The sequence below is a fragment of the Manis pentadactyla genome, chromosome 8, assembly GCF_030020395.1.
Source record: "Manis pentadactyla isolate mManPen7 chromosome 8, mManPen7.hap1, whole genome shotgun sequence".
Lineage (NCBI taxonomy): Eukaryota > Metazoa > Chordata > Mammalia > Pholidota > Manidae > Manis > Manis pentadactyla.
The window spans coordinates 105930976-105946958 of record NC_080026.1 but is presented as its reverse complement, the minus strand read 5'-3'; the positions used below and the strand labels follow the sequence as shown (position 1 = coordinate 105946958).

Below are 15983 nucleotides of genomic sequence, written 5' to 3'. Positions count from 1 at the left end.
ATAAAGGTTGACATCCAAAATATATAAAGAGCTCACACACCTCAACAAACAAAAAGCAAATAATCTAATTAAAAAATGGGCAGAGGAGCTGAACAGACAGTTCTCCAAAGAAGAAATTCAGATGGCCAACAGACACATGAAAAGATGTTCCACATCGCTAGGCAGCAGAGAAATGTCAATTAAAACCACAATGAGATATCACCTCACACCAGTAAGGATGGCCATCATCCAAAAGACAAACAACAAATGTTGACAAGGATGTGGAGAAAGGGAAACCATCTACAATGCTGGTGGGAATGTAAACTAGTTCAACCACTGTGGAGAGCAGTGTGGAGATTCCTCAAAAAACTCAAAATAGAAATACCATTTGACCCAGGAATTCCTCTTCTAGGAATTTACCCTAAGAATGCAGCAGCCCAGTTTGAAAAAGACATATGTACCCCTATGTTTATTGCAGCACTATTCACAATAGCCAAGAAATGGAAGCAACCCAAGTGTCCATCAGTAGATGAATGGATAAAGAAGATGTGGTACATATACACAATGGAATATTATTCAGCCATAAGAAGATCCTACCATTTGCAACAACATGGGTGGAGCTAGAGGGTATTATGCTCAGTTAAATAAGCCAGGCAGAGAAAAACAAGTAACAAATGATTTCACTCATCTATGGAGTATAAGAACAAAGAATAAACTGAAGGAACAAAACAGCAGCAGACTCATAGAACCCAAGAATGGACTAACAGTTACCAAAGGGAAAGGGACTGGGGAGGATGGATGGGAAGGCAGGGATAAAGGTAAAAGGGGCATTATGATTAGCATACATAGTGTAGCGGTGGGAGGCACAGGGAGGGCAGTACAACACAGAGAAGACAAGTAGTGATTCTATAGCATCTTACTACACTGATGGACAGTGACTGTAAGGGGTATGTGGTGGGTACTTTATAATGTGGGGAGTCTCACAACCATAATGTTTCTCACGTAATTTTACATTAATGATACCAAAAACATAAATAAAAAATAAATAGAAAAAAAGATAACAGAAAATGGTACAAAATGAAATTCAGAGAGAAAAAATAACCCTCTACCCCAAAATGACCCTAAATGAGGTGTGAGACATGGAACAGTATCAAGGAACATGTTTTTTAAAAATAGTAATTATTATTATTTTTTTATTGTCAAATGTTCATCACAGTGGTTCACCAGTCCCCCTCACCCCACCCCACCTACTCCCCTCCTCATCAGTAACCACTAGTCATTTCTCAGTGTCTTAAGTCTAATTCTGTTTTTTTCCTTCTGTTTTGCTTTTATATATTCCACAAATAACTGAAATATCATATGGTGTTTGAAATTGTATCTTCTCTGCCTGGCTTATTTCACTTAGCATAATACCCTCTAGATCCTTCCATGTTGTTGCAAATGGTAGGATTTCTTTTCTTTTTATGGCTGAATAATATTCCACTGTGTATATGTACCACATCTTTACCCATTCATCTATTGATGGACGCTTAGGTTGCTTTCATATCTTGGCTATTGCAAATAGTGTGGGGATAAACATAGGGGTGCATATATGTTTTTGAATCAGAGATTTTGTTTTCCTTGGGTAAATTCCTAGGAGTGGAATTCGTGCGTCAAATAGTATTTCTATTTTTAATTTTTTAGGTACCTCCATACTGCTGTCCACAGTGGATGCACCAATTTGAGTCCCACCAGTAGTGTAAGAGGGTTCTTATTTCTCTGCATCCTTGCCAGCATTTGTTATTTCTTGTCTTTTAGATAGTGGTCACTCTAACTGGTGTGAGGTAATATTTCATTGTGGTTTTAATTTGCATTTCCCTGATCATTAGTGATATGGAGCATCTTTTCATGTGCCTGTTGGCCATTTGTATTTCTTCACTGGAAAAGTGTTTTTTCAGGTCCTCCTCCCGTTTTGAATGGGTTATTTGTTTTTTGGGTGTTGAGGCGTTTAAGTTCTTTATATATTTTGGACGTTAATCCCTTATCAGATGAGTCATTTACAAATAAATTGTCCCATACCATAGGGTGCTTTTTTGTTCTGCTGATGGTGTCCTTTGGTTTATAGAAGCTTTTTAGATTGATGTAGTCCAATTTGTTCATTTTTTACTTTGTTTCCCTTGCCTGAGGAGATGTGTGCAGCAAAAAATGGCTCATGCTTATATGCAAGAGATTTTTGCCTATATTTTCTTCTAAGAGTTTTATGGTTTCATGACTTACATTCAGGTCTTTGATCCATTTCATGTTTACTTTTTTAGTGTATGGAGTTAGACAGTAATCCAGCTTTATTCTCTTACATACAGCTGCCAGTTTTGCGAACACCAGGTGTTGAAGAGCCTGTCTTTTCTCCATTGTATACTCATGGCTACTTTATGATAGATTAGTTGACTATACATGTGTGGGTTTATATTTGGGCTCTGTATTCTGTTCCATTGTTGTGTGGGTCTGTTCTTCTGCCAGTACGAAATTGTTTTGATTACTGTGGCTTTGTAATAGAGCTTGAAGTCAGGGAGCATAATCCCCCAGCTTTGTTCTTCTTTCTCAGCATGGCTCTGGTTATTCAGGGTCTTTTGTGGTTCTGCATTAATTTTAGAACTATTTATTTTAGTTCAGTGAAGAATGCTGCTTGTATTTTGATAGGGATTGCAATGAATCTGTAAATTGCTTTAGGCAGTATGGCCATTTAGACAGTAATAATTCTTCCTATCCATGAGCATTGGGATAGATTTCCAATTTTTGGTGTGTTAATTTCTCTCATAAGTGTCTTGTAGTTTTCAGAGTATAAGTGTTTCACCTCCTTGGTCAGGTTTAATCCTAGGTATTTTATTCTTTTTGATGCAACTGTGAATGGAATTGTTTTCCTGATTTCTCTTTCTGCAAGTTCGTTATTAGTACATAGGAATGCAAAAGATTTCTGTGTATTAATTTTGTATCCTGCAACTTTGCTGAGTTCAGTTATTAGTTCTAGTAGTTTTTTGGTGGATTCTTTAGGGTTTTCTATGTATAATATCATTTCATCTGTGGATAGTGAGTGTTTAACTTCTTTCTTAGCAAATTGGATGCCTTTTATCTCTGTGTTGTCTGATTGCTGTGGCTAGAACCTCCAGTACTATGTTGAATAAAAGTGGTAGTGGTGGTCATCATTGTCTTGTTCCTGATCTTAGAGGAAAAGCTTTCAGCTTTTTGCTATTAAGTATGATATTGGCTGTAAGTTTGTCGTATATGGCCTCTCATAATATATGTTTAATGACATATTGGGGAAAGGGGGGAGGGAAAGAACAAAAAATAGTTGAGGAAATAAAGGCTGAAGTTTTCCCAAAGTTGATAAAACTATAAATGCACAGTTTCATTAACCTCAACGAATGCCAAACAGAAGGAACGTGAGGAAAACTACAACCAAAGCTTATCTATATCAAATTTTAATGAATCTGACTATAAGAAAAATCTTAAAATTATCCAGAAAGAAAAGAACTCATGGACAACAGACCAGAAATATAAAAAATGTTAAAAGAACATGCAGTATAGGGAAATGATACCAGATGGAAATCTGGAGTTATACAACCTCTCAGAAGATCAATGTATGATAGGGTGTGATGGTTAATTTTGTATGTTAACTTGACTGGGTCATGAGGTAGCCCAGATATTTGGTTAAACACTAATATCTGGGTCATGAGGTAGCCCAGATATTTGGTTAACCTCAGATGTGTTGCTGAGGGTGTTTCTGGATGAGGTTAACATTTAAATCAGTAGACTGAGTAATGTAGACTGCTCTCCCCAATGTGGGTGGACCTCATCCAATCTGTTGAAGGCCTGAATAGAACCTAAAAGCTGAGAAAGTGAGAATTCATTTTTATTCTCTTTTTCTCTCTGACTCTCTCATATTCCCTGTCTGTCTGTCTTTCTGTCCTTGTACTGGGGTATCAGTCTTTTGCCTTTGGACTTGGACTTGTAATTACATCATCAGCTCTCATCATGCTCTCATCAGCATAATTTCTCATGCCTTAGGACTTGGATTGGAACTATAACATCAGATCTTTGGACCTCTAAGTCTTCATGATCATGTAATAATGCCCTTTATATATAGGATATTTATAAAGGAGAACCTTAATATATGGGGTTTCCACTTCTCTGGAGAACCCTTATTCATGGGGTTAACATGTAAAGTGAAGGTATGTTGTTATAAGTGAAATTTTACTTGCATAATATTACAGGCATAATATTACTTGAAGGTAATCTATGAACAGTTAAGATATATATTGTAAATCATACAGAAACTACACACACAAAAAAAGAAATATAGGTAATCTGCCAATAATAGATGAACTTAAATGTCAACAAAATATTTTGTCCAGAAGTAGGTCAAAAATGAGAAAATTAAAAACAGGACTTCAGTTGCCACCATATAATAAAAGACTAACTTCTTTACTTACATAGCATCTAGGTTTAAACACAGAGTTATTTCTAACAAGCCTTAAAGAAAAGTGATAGTGGAACTTCTTGGAAGATTTCCTAAAATGGGAGTTGAGTAAGCTGCAGGAGGACTTTTTTTTTTTTTTTTTTTTACCAATCTTCTTCCAACTGCAGACACAAGGTCAGCATGAGAATGAATTCCCTTGCTGAAGATGGTAGAACAGAAAGATATGTACCTGGGTCCTTAATGCATGGAGCCACCATTACTAGCTATGAATTTCCCAACTCTGGGCTATGTATATATGAGGGAATAAATTCTTGTGTGTTTAAGCCACTACTGGGGAGTTCTTATTTGTTAAGGAATCGTAATTGCTTAGTTATGTACCAGTCGATGATACTCTAAGAGTCAAGGACCACTACAAATTACACCTATCTGACTCCAACCACTCTCAAAAAATCTATTGAGTTCTGCCCTTACACCAGATAAATTAACAGCAATTACTAGTGTTGCCCACCCTTACAAATTAATGTAGTCCAATGCTGCTTAGAACCAATGATTAACCTCAATTTTAGCCTTCAGTCTCTCTCATTTCCTTTTACAAACTATCCTGCCAGCCTCTCTGGATACTGTCTGGTTCCACAAAAGGATGGATTTAACTGTTTAAATGGATTTCTCAGATGCTATTATTATATAAAGAAAATAAAAAACCGATTTATTGCAAAGAAAATGATACCACAGGAAAAAAACAAAATATGAATAAAACTCTTGCTTTCAAGTAAAGAGTGATCCAAGACTCTGGATAGATAATACTATTTTCTCTTTTGCTCCTCCAGCCCAGATAATAAGTGCTTTTCTGAGGCTATTCATGTTTTGAACTTATATTCCCTTCTTTTGTTTTTGAGCTCTTCTAACAATCTTGCAATGAATTCCTCTATTAAAGTCCCTGTATGAAATTACCACATTGGTATCTGTTTTCCTGATTGAACTCTAAAACCTTAAGATACAGAAAATTGTTTCATTAATAGCTATACTTCATTTACCTTTAGAAATTTTTATTTTACTAGCAGAGAAGCAGCTTAATTCAAATTTCATTTCCAGTTTTTCAACCACAAATGTACTCTTAAGATTTCTACCCAGGGATTACCTTCCACCAAATAAACCTGCTCATTCCCTTTACTTAGAATGCTGCCTGCGTCTCCTGATGTGAGGCTTAATGTTTTTAGCACTTGCTTCCTTTCTTGTTTCTTTTTCACAAGTCCCAGCAAAAGCCTTAACTAGACTTAAGGGCACAGTTTGTGGGATGTGGTCTTCTATTCTACTTACTGAAAAGGCAGAATTTATAGATCTAAACAGATCTCCTCTGCACAACCTCTCAGTTCCTCCCACATGGCCTAGACCAGTACTAAAACTTTCTGCCATGATAGGAATGTTCTTCTATGCTAATAGAGTATCCACTAGGCACATGTAGCTACTGAGTACTTGAAATGTGGCTAGTGTGCCCAAGGGACTGAATTTATTTTATTTTATTTTAATTTTAATTTAGATAGCCATGTGTGCCTAGTTGCTACCATAACGGACAGGGCAAGTCTGATCTCTAGAGAAAGAGGGAGCAGTGACTGCCATTCAGGTCATTTATGTAAGGGAATGGAACTAAACTTTGCTTAAGCATAAAAATCACAGATTTTAAATAAACACAGAACTATGTCTCAAAACCGTGGTTAGAGGCCTTAATTAATAAGAGAGTACAGCCCCTTTAAACACATGTGACTCTCTCACTGACAATTCATATCTTAACTTTTCCAGACAGTTCCCAAAACTACACTGATCTAGTCCTGAAAGATTTCAAGAAGAAAAAGGCTACATTCACTGTTGTATCAGTCTTAAGGACTCCAGTCTCAGCACGAAATGATTTGCAAGAAGGTGTTAAACATAGTTCAGAAAAAAGAACTTTTCAGATAGTTCTATGTCAGGTTTATTTTTTACTGTGGTTACATTTTTTTCTGAAAATTAATACTTATATGCATACTTTAAAACAAAGTAGTACATAAATAATAATTGGCTTATTATTATTCTAAGTTCTGGTATCCTCTTCTTTTATCATTATAAATGCAAAAATCTTGGTATATACTGGTGTTCAATAATTATGGTCCAGAGTGGAATGGACTGTATGGTAAATATCTTACAGGTCTTTGACAGTTTTAGAAACAGCAGTTTCACGACCATAATTGTTAAGTAACTACAGGCTGTATAGTGAATAAAACATAGATACAAATACATATAGAGACTTGTTTTTGAGCTGTTGCTGTCCTGTCCCCCACCAAAATCACTAATTTTGTAGTCATCTGTATGAAGAAGTAAATAAAAAAATAGGAGTCTTCAGTCTTGAAAATTAAAGGTTAAGTGAATGCAATCAATCAAGAATACTAAGCACCTCACTCAGTACTCTTAGTCACTGTAAAATAATGGTTTATTCCTACCTCTGATGGCAATGTAGTGAAAAGAAACCATTAAGAGGATTAAAGATGGCGGCGTGAGAAGTCTGCGAAAAACCAGAAATCTCCATCAGTTGCATGAAATATCTTATTACATCCATTCACTTTTAGTCTATGTATGTCTTTGGATTTGAAGTGAGTCTCTTGTAGGCAGCATAGAGTGAAATCATTCAGTACATGTTTTTTTCCACCTGGCTGATTTCACTTAGCATAATACCCTCTAGATCCTTCCATGTTGTTGCAAATGGTAGGATTTCTTTTCTTTTTATGGCTGAATAATATTCCATTGTGTATATGTACCACTTCTTTACCCATTCATCTATTGATGGACCCTTAGGTTGCTTCCATATCTTGGCTATTGCAAATAGTATGGGAATAAACATAAGGGTGCAGAAATGGAAGGAAAAAAGCAGGTGTTGCAGTACTTGTATCAGACAAAATAGAGTTTAAATCAAAGAAAGTCACAAAAGACAAAGAAGGACATTACATAATGATAAAGGGGTCAATCCAACAAGAGGATATAACCATTATAAATATATATGTACCCAACAGAGGAGCACCTATATATGTGAAACAAATACTAACAGAATTAAAACGGGAAATAGAATGCAATGCTTTCATTCTAGGAGACTTCAACACTCCACTCACTCCAAAGGACAGATCAACCAGACAGAAAATAAGTAAGGAGACAGAGGCCCTGAAAAACACACTAGAACAGATGGACCTAACAGACATCTACAGAACTCTACACCCAAAAGGAGCAGGATACACATTCTTCTCAAGTGCACGTGGAACATTTTCAAGAATAGATCACATACTAGGCCACAAAAAGAGCCTTGGTAAGTTAAAAAAGATTGAAATGGTGCCAACCAGCTTTTCAGACCACAAAGTTATGAAACTAGAAATAAATTACGCAAAGAAAATGAAAAATCCCACAAACACATGGAGGCTTAACAACACACACATGCTCCTAAATAATCAAAGGATCATGACCAATTGAAAACAGAGATCAAGCAATATATGGAGACAAATGACAACAATAATTCAATACTGCAAAATCTGTGGGATGCAGCGAAGGCCATGCTAAGAGGAACATATACTGCAATACAGGCCTACCTCAGGAAAGAAGAACAATCCCACAAGAACAGTCTAAACTCACAATTAATGAAACTAGAAAAGAAGAACAAATGAGGCCCAAAGTCAGTAGAAGGAGGGACATAATAAAGATTAGAGCAGAAATAAATAAATTTGAGAAGAAAAAACAATACAAAGAATCAGTGAAAGCAGAAGCTGGTTCTTCAAGAAAATTTAAAAAATAGATAAACCTCTAGCCAGACTTATCAAGAAAAAGAGTTTATACACATAAACAAAATAAAAAATGAGAAGTGAAAAATCACTACAGACACAACAGATATACAAAGAATTACTAGAGAATACTATGAAAAATTATATGCTAACAAACTGGGTAACCTAGAAGAAATCAACAACTTTCTAGAAAAATACAACATTCCAAGGCTGACCCAGAAAGAAACAGAAAATCTGAACAGACCAATTACTAGCAACAAAATTGAATTGGTAATCAAAAAACTATCTAAGAACAAAACTCCTGGACCAGATGGCTTCACTGCTGAATGTTATGAAACATTATTAAAGACATAATACCCATTCTCTTTAAAGTTTTCCAAAAAGTAGAAGAGGAGGGAATACTTCCCAACTCATTCTATGAAGCCAGCAACAACCTAATACCAAAACCAGGCAAAGACACCACAAAAAAGAAAATTACAGACCAATATCATTGATGAACATAGATGCAAAAATACTCTACAAATTATTAGCAAACCGAATTCAAAAATACATCAAAAAGATCATCCATCATGATCAAGTAGGATTTATTCCAGGGATGCAAGGATGGTACAATATTAAAAAAATCCATCAACATCATCTATCACATTAACAAAAAGAAGGACAAAAACCACACGATCATCTCCATAGATACTGAAAAAGCATTCAACAAAATCCAACATCCATTCATGATAAAAATTCTCACCAAAATGGGTATAGAGGGCAAGTACCTCAACATAATAAAGGCCATATATGACAAACCCACAGCCAACATCATACCTAACTGTGAGAAGGTGAAAGCTTTTCCTCTAAGATCAGGAACAAGACAAGGATGCCCACTCTCCCCGCTTTTACATAGTACTGGAGGTCTTAGCCACAGCAATCAGACAACACAAAGAAATAAAAGGCATTCAGATTGGTAAGGAAGAAGTTACACTGTCACTGCTTGCAGATGACATGATATTGTACATAAAAAACCCTAAGGAATCCACTCCAAAACTACTAGATCTAATATCTGAATTCAGCAAGTTGCAGGATACAAAATTAATACACAGAAATCTGTTGCTTTCCTATACACTAACAATGAATTAGCAGAAAATAAATCAGGAAAACAATTCCATTCACAATTGCATCAAAAAGAATAAAATACCTAGAAATAAATCTAACCAAGAAGTGAAAGACCTATACTCTGAAAACTACAAGACACTCATGGGAGAAATTAATGAAGATACCAATAAATGGAAATTCATCCCATGCGCATGAATAGGAAGCACTAACATTGTCAAAATGGCCATCCTGCCTAAAGCAATATACAGATTCAATGCAATCCCTACCAGAATATCAAAAGCATTTTCAACGAACCAGAGAAAATAGTTCTAAAATTCATATGGAATCACAAAAGACCCCAAATAGCCAAAGCAATCCTGAGAAGGGAGAATAAAGCTGGGGGGATTACCTTCCCCGACTTCAAGCTCTCCCACAAAGCCACAGTAATGAAGACAATTTGGTACTGGCACAAGAAGAACAGACCCACAGACGAATGGAACAGACTAGAGAGACACATATAAACCAAAGCATATATGGTCAATTAATATATGATAGAGGAGTCATGGTCAAACAATGAGGAAATTACAGCCTCTTCAACAACTGGTGTTGGCAAAACTGGACAGCTACATGCAAGAGAATAAAACTGGGTTATTGTCTATCCTCAAACACAAAAGTAAACTCGAAATGGATCAAAGACCTGAATGTAAGTCATGATACCATAAAACTCTTAGAAGACAATGCAGGCAAAAATCTCCTGAATATAAATATGAGCAGCTTGTTTCTGAATGCATCTCCTCAAGCAAGGGAAACAAAAGCAAAAATGAACAAATGGGACTATGTCAAACTAAAAATATTCTGTACAGGAAAGGATACTATCAACAGAACAAAAAGGCATCCTACAGTATGGGAGAATATATTTATAAACAACATATATGACAAGGGGTTAACATCCAAAATATATAAAGAACTCACATGCCTCAACACCCAAAAAGCAAATAACCTGATTAAAAAATCGGCAGAGGATTTGGACAATTCTCCAAAGAAGAAATTCAGATGGCCAACAGACACATAAAAAGATGCTCCACATCAGTAATTACCAGGAAGTGCAAATAAAAACCACAATGAGGTATCACCTCACACCAGTAAGGATAGCCAGTATCGAAAAGACTAAGAACAACAAATGCTGGTGAGGATGTGGAGAAAGGGGAATGCTCCTACACTGCTGGTGGGAATGTAAGCTAGTTCAACCATTGTGGAAAGCAATATGGATGTTCCTCAAAAAACTAAAAATAGGAATACCATTTGACCTGGGAATCCCATTCCTAGGAATTTGCCCAAAGAATATAATTTCTCAGATTCAAAAAGACATATGCACCCCTATGTTTACTGCAGCACTATTTACAATAGCCAAGATATGGAAGCAACCTAAGTGTCCATCAGTAGATGAATGGATAAAGAAGATGTGGTACATATACACAATGGAAGACTATTCAACCATAAGAAAGAAACAAAACTTACCATTTGCAACAACATGGATGGGGCCAGAGGATATTATGCTCAGTGAAATAAGCCAGGCAGAGAAAGACAAGTACCAAATGATTTCCCTCATTTGTGGAGTATAACAATGAAGCAAAACTGAAGAACAAAATAGCAACAGACTCACAGACTCCAAGAAGGGACTAGCGGTTGCCAAGTGGGAGAGGTGGAGGAAGGTGGGTGGGGAGGCAGGGAGAAGGGGATTGAGGGGTATTATGAATGGCATACATCGTGTGGGGGGATCCTGGGGAAGACAGTGTAGCACAGAGAAGGCAAATAGTGACTGTTGCATCTTACTATACTGTTGGGCAGGGACTGCAATGGGGTATGAGTGGGACACAGTAACATGGGTGAATGTAGTAACCACATTGTTTTTTCATGTGAAACCTTCATAAGAGTGTATATCAATAATACCTTAATAAAAAAAAAAGAAACCATTAATAAATATCTAAGATAGTATGTATCATAGTAAAATATGAACATTTGCTGCTTTTTGAAGATAACACATAAGAACCTATACATTACTTTTTTGTCACCTTTCATTTGTATCTGTAAGTAATTATACCATTTTGTTTGGTACTAATGCGCATAGTAATTCAGTGAGAAAGCTAGAGCAGATAAAGATGTATAGCTTTATCTATTGGTGGTTTAAAAAAAATACTCATAAAAACATCAGTGATTTAAAGAATAGAAGAGGCTCATATGAACACAATCAGATGGTATGGATGCTCTTATCTTCCCTCCAAGGTTGTCTTTATTATGAGGAAGATTAAGAAAGACAGAGAAAATTAACAAAAGGATGATATTATAGAAATTCCTATATTTGAAATCCTCTGAGACTTGAGAAGATTAAATGCTGTAATTGTTTCCTGTGTAGAAAAGTTTCAGCTACAAAAATCTATGCAGACAATGATACCACATGCTTCTGCAAAATTACAGAGGTTAAGAAAGGAGAGGAAGCACCAATTCACAAACTCCCATTGCAACGGAGAGTTCCTCCTGTCCTATTATCACTTTGACCTACAGAAGAGGAAGATTTCAACATCAGTTCCATGGTTCAGGAAAAACATCTACCTTTTTCTCCATCCTCTCAGATACCATCTAATAGTTGAAGTAGTAGTGTTACCAGAACTTGCTGTATCCAGAAACAGAAAAAAACTACAGATTACACAAGTCTCTGCTTCAACTTCTCAGCCTATGAAGGGATGGATGTTAGCTGGCCCAAATCTGCTAGGAGAGTATTCTGGGGGGGATAAAGTAGGAAGTGCCCATTTAATATTCAGGTTGCACCCATGTATTCTCATTTGGTCTTATCCTCAATAAGACTGAAGTTTTCATTCTCATCTGTTCCCCATATGTATTTTTCAAATGTTGAAGTAGAAGGAGGGATGACTGATTACATACTCCAACACCATGAAAGCCTCTGTTCCTTTATTTTTGTTCCACTATTTAAGTCATACAAATCACTTCTCTAAAAAAGGACCCCTTCAAATTTAAAAAAGTGAACAAAATTTTAAATTAAATCACAGCATCTCAGAGCTAAGTGGAACAGTAGCTACCAAGTTGAACTTCTATATTACAGATGAACAAACACAGAAACAGCATAAAAGCTACAATATCTATTATAATTAATACATTAATTTTATATAGTCAATAGTAGAGTGAAAAAAAAGAGTACTTTTTTTCAGTTGTTTATACATTTTTAGTATACTGAAATCTTTTTATAAAGTTATTATGTTTGGTATATTATTTCAAGTTCCAACTTCACTGAACCATGTGTACAAGTTACAAGAAAACCTCAAGAAACTCAGATCTCACTGAAGGTTGAAGAAGTCAATAAAGATTTGACTTTACTTGACAGAAAATATAAAGCATAATCCTTAAAAAATTAGGTAGGTGAGAAGTAGAAATAACTACATTCCAGGTGAGGACAATAACATAAGCAAAGGCATGAAGTCAGGAGTTAAACAGGTAAGTTTGATTGTAAAATAGATTATAATGTAAAGAAAAATTTGTCCCAAGCGCTGTCCAGAATAGAATTTTTTGCATATTTTTATAAACTTCTCTGGGAAGAAATTAACAGTCCTGGTAGAAAGCTTAATCCATTCTGGATGAATTTTAACAAGTTTAGGAAAGTTCTTGGGAACCTAGTCACTGTTAGTCAAAAGATCTTTAAGGAGGCATTCTTTTCTTGCTTATCTAATCACTCTTTGAATTGGCCTGGTTCATTCTCCTCTCTGGCAGCTGAAATAAAACTTTGACATGTTCTCATTACTAAATTTCTGAGATATTTATTTTTAACCAATGGAAAAATGAATATGAACATATTCACCAAGTTCTAGAAAAAGGAGTAATGAGATCACAATAGTTTAGTATGAAGAATAAAAAATAATGTATGTAGGTGAAGACTTTTTCTCACAATGTCTAGGAAATATTCAATCTCTGCCTGTTTGACCCCAGCTTCTTTTATAATACTCTTGAGGATAATGGGTGGAAAAAACTGCAGATCAGGAAAATGACAAAAAAAGGATAGGGATTTTTACACTGAAAGGAAGAAGTCTACGAAGGAAAAGAATAGCTCCAGAGAGCCCAAGAATAGGAAAAGGAGTTAAGAATGGAGTGGTTTTGCTTTAGGAAAGGTATGCTTTGATAACAAATCAAGAGACGGTATTTTGAAGTAAAGTAGCTTTGTAGAAGGCTAAGGTGGGCAGAGCAGGAATGGGAAGAGAAGAATCTAAGATGTTTTGCTGGGTATTAAGAATATATTCTTATTAAACCAACTAGTTGACAATCAGTACTTATTTCAAGTTCCAATTTCAAAATCTGTCCTATACATCTTAAGTATATATTAAATATCAAGAAAATAAAATAATTGCCCTATCATGTTAAGATAAGGCAAAGGAGGGTTGCAATAGGAACAGATATAAAAAGCCAAGATTTTATGTTTCAAACACTGGCTCATAGAAACTTCTAGGAAATATACATAAGGCTTATATATCAACAATGTATTCATCCATATTAATCTTAGGATACATGACTTGGGACTTCAAAATTTCTTAAAATAAAACCATTTCTACGTCTAATTTCTTGAAATCTTTTTTGTGAAATAGTAAACAAAATTAAATTTAAATTTAAAATATAAACTGTGTCTGATGATCACTAGAATACTTACGATGGTCGATCCTCAAGAATCAAGGCAGTAGTAGAAAGTGGCTCAAATTCAATATTCTTACGTCTTGAAGACTGAGGTGGTGGTTTACAGGTTCTCCCTGTCCGTGCTTCATATTCCTACAGTAAAGAAAAATAATACTTTATGTAGACTTTCCCAATTTTCTTTCTGTATTTTTAAATCTGTATCACTAAAGATAATATGTTATAGTAAGAGACACTTACAATTCACACATTAATTTGGTAAAAATATCATGCCAACAACAGCAAAAAAAGGCACTTTTTTTCCCTGAAGCAATCTACATTATGTATTTATATTACACAAAAAGTAGTGCAGTTTGTTAAGAGAGAAGACAGAAGTGCACTAATGAGGTAAGGTTTTAGGGAGATATTCTTGATTGCATTCTATAGTATCAACTATCCAAGTCCAGCTTTGAATAATCTACAAGCAGATGAGCCTACTTCCTAACCTTCAGCGAGGTAATGATGGAAATGTTGATACAAGATATAGATTAATCTTGTTCTAATGCCTTGATGATCTCTCTGAAGTGACACTGAACCTCTAATGAAATGCTGGTTGTGCATTTCAACCTACTTTGAATCTAATTACTGTAAGTGTACCTATTTATTCTAAACTGAAACAATAATTTACTAACATATCTTATCCAGAAATTTGGCTAAAGATTGGCAAATACTTCACTAAAATTAAGAAACTGTTAACTACAATATTTTTCTAATTCATGTGAACTGATAATTGTATTAAAAGAAATGAAGTTAACTTGACATGATAGGTTCTTGGTGGACACATTAAATTTCTACATTTGAACATGTTTTCATAAATGTTCTCAAACCTCTACTGAAATTTATTCTAGAAATTTGCCAAAGATCAACCTTACTGGCACATAATTTTTAGATTCACATTTTCCCCTTTCTAAAAAAGAAAAAGAGCTGATGTCTGAACATTTCCAAGTAACAAATACATTTTCATGAAATTCTCAAAGATAACTCAATGACTTTATGAGTAGATCCACAAGTCCATTAGCAGCTGGAGAAGACACTGATATAAGTGAAGAAAATGAAATGCACTTAAAATGGTCAAGGATTTCCTTTACTGGCTGCTTTCCTACCATAGCCTATAATTATTTTTATATTATTATCTTTTCCAACTCAAAGACTACTTCTCCCTCCTGAATCGAATAGTTGCAAAACATGAACCAAAGATTCCATCCCTCTTAAAAATCTGATCATTTTATCGGTGGAGCCAAGATGGTGGTGTGAGTAGAGCAGTGGAAATCTCCTCCCAAAACCACATAGATTTATGAAAACATAACAAAGACAACTCTTCCTAGAATAGAGACCAGAGGACACAGGACAACATCCAGACCACATCCACACCTGCGAGAATCCAGCACCTCGCTAAGGGGGTAAGATACAAGCCCCGGCCCGGCGGGTCCCGAGCGCCCCTCCCCCCAGCTCCCGGCAGGAGGAGAGAGGTCTGAGCAGGAGGGAGAAGGAGCCCAGGACTGCTGAACACCCAGCCCCAGCCATCTGGACCAGAGCGCAGACACAGTGCATGTGTGGGGTGCTGGATACTAGGGAAACAGGGCAGCAAGACCAGTGAGCAGGTCCCTGAGGGCAGCGCCCTAGGAGAAAGAAAAGCGAGCAGCTTTTTTTTTTGGCGAGTGCTTTTTGGAAGTCTTAAAGGGACAGGGACCACAAAACCGGACGGAAGCGTCCCGGGACACTTAGTCCAGAGGCAGGGAATCTGAGGATCTCTGGACACTCTAACTCCTGGGCTGCAGGGAGCACGGAGGCCCCTTACTGAGATAATAGCCTCCCAGCTGCTCCCCCTCCAACACGACTCCACCACTTTGGAGCAGGAGCCCGAGCCAGACCACACCCACAGCAACAGCTGAGATAAACTCCATAGCAGCAGAGCAGGAATCAGAAGCCCTGTCTGCGCGCAGCTGCCC

At 36.2% G+C, this 15983-nt stretch overlaps 1 protein-coding gene across 6 annotated transcripts in view; it reads right to left on the bottom strand.

Annotated features, from left to right (window-relative positions):
* TBC1D12 (TBC1 domain family member 12) overlaps positions 1-15983 on the bottom strand; it is a 157816-nt gene that overhangs the window by 39593 nt on the left and 102240 nt on the right. For all 6 annotated transcript variants that reach the window (XM_057506114.1, XM_036886408.2, XM_036886407.2 and 3 more), the window contains one exon: positions 14015-14130. In XM_057506114.1, coding sequence (XP_057362097.1) covers positions 14015-14130 — 116 coding nt within the window. The remainder of the gene's footprint in view (positions 1-14014; positions 14131-15983) is intronic.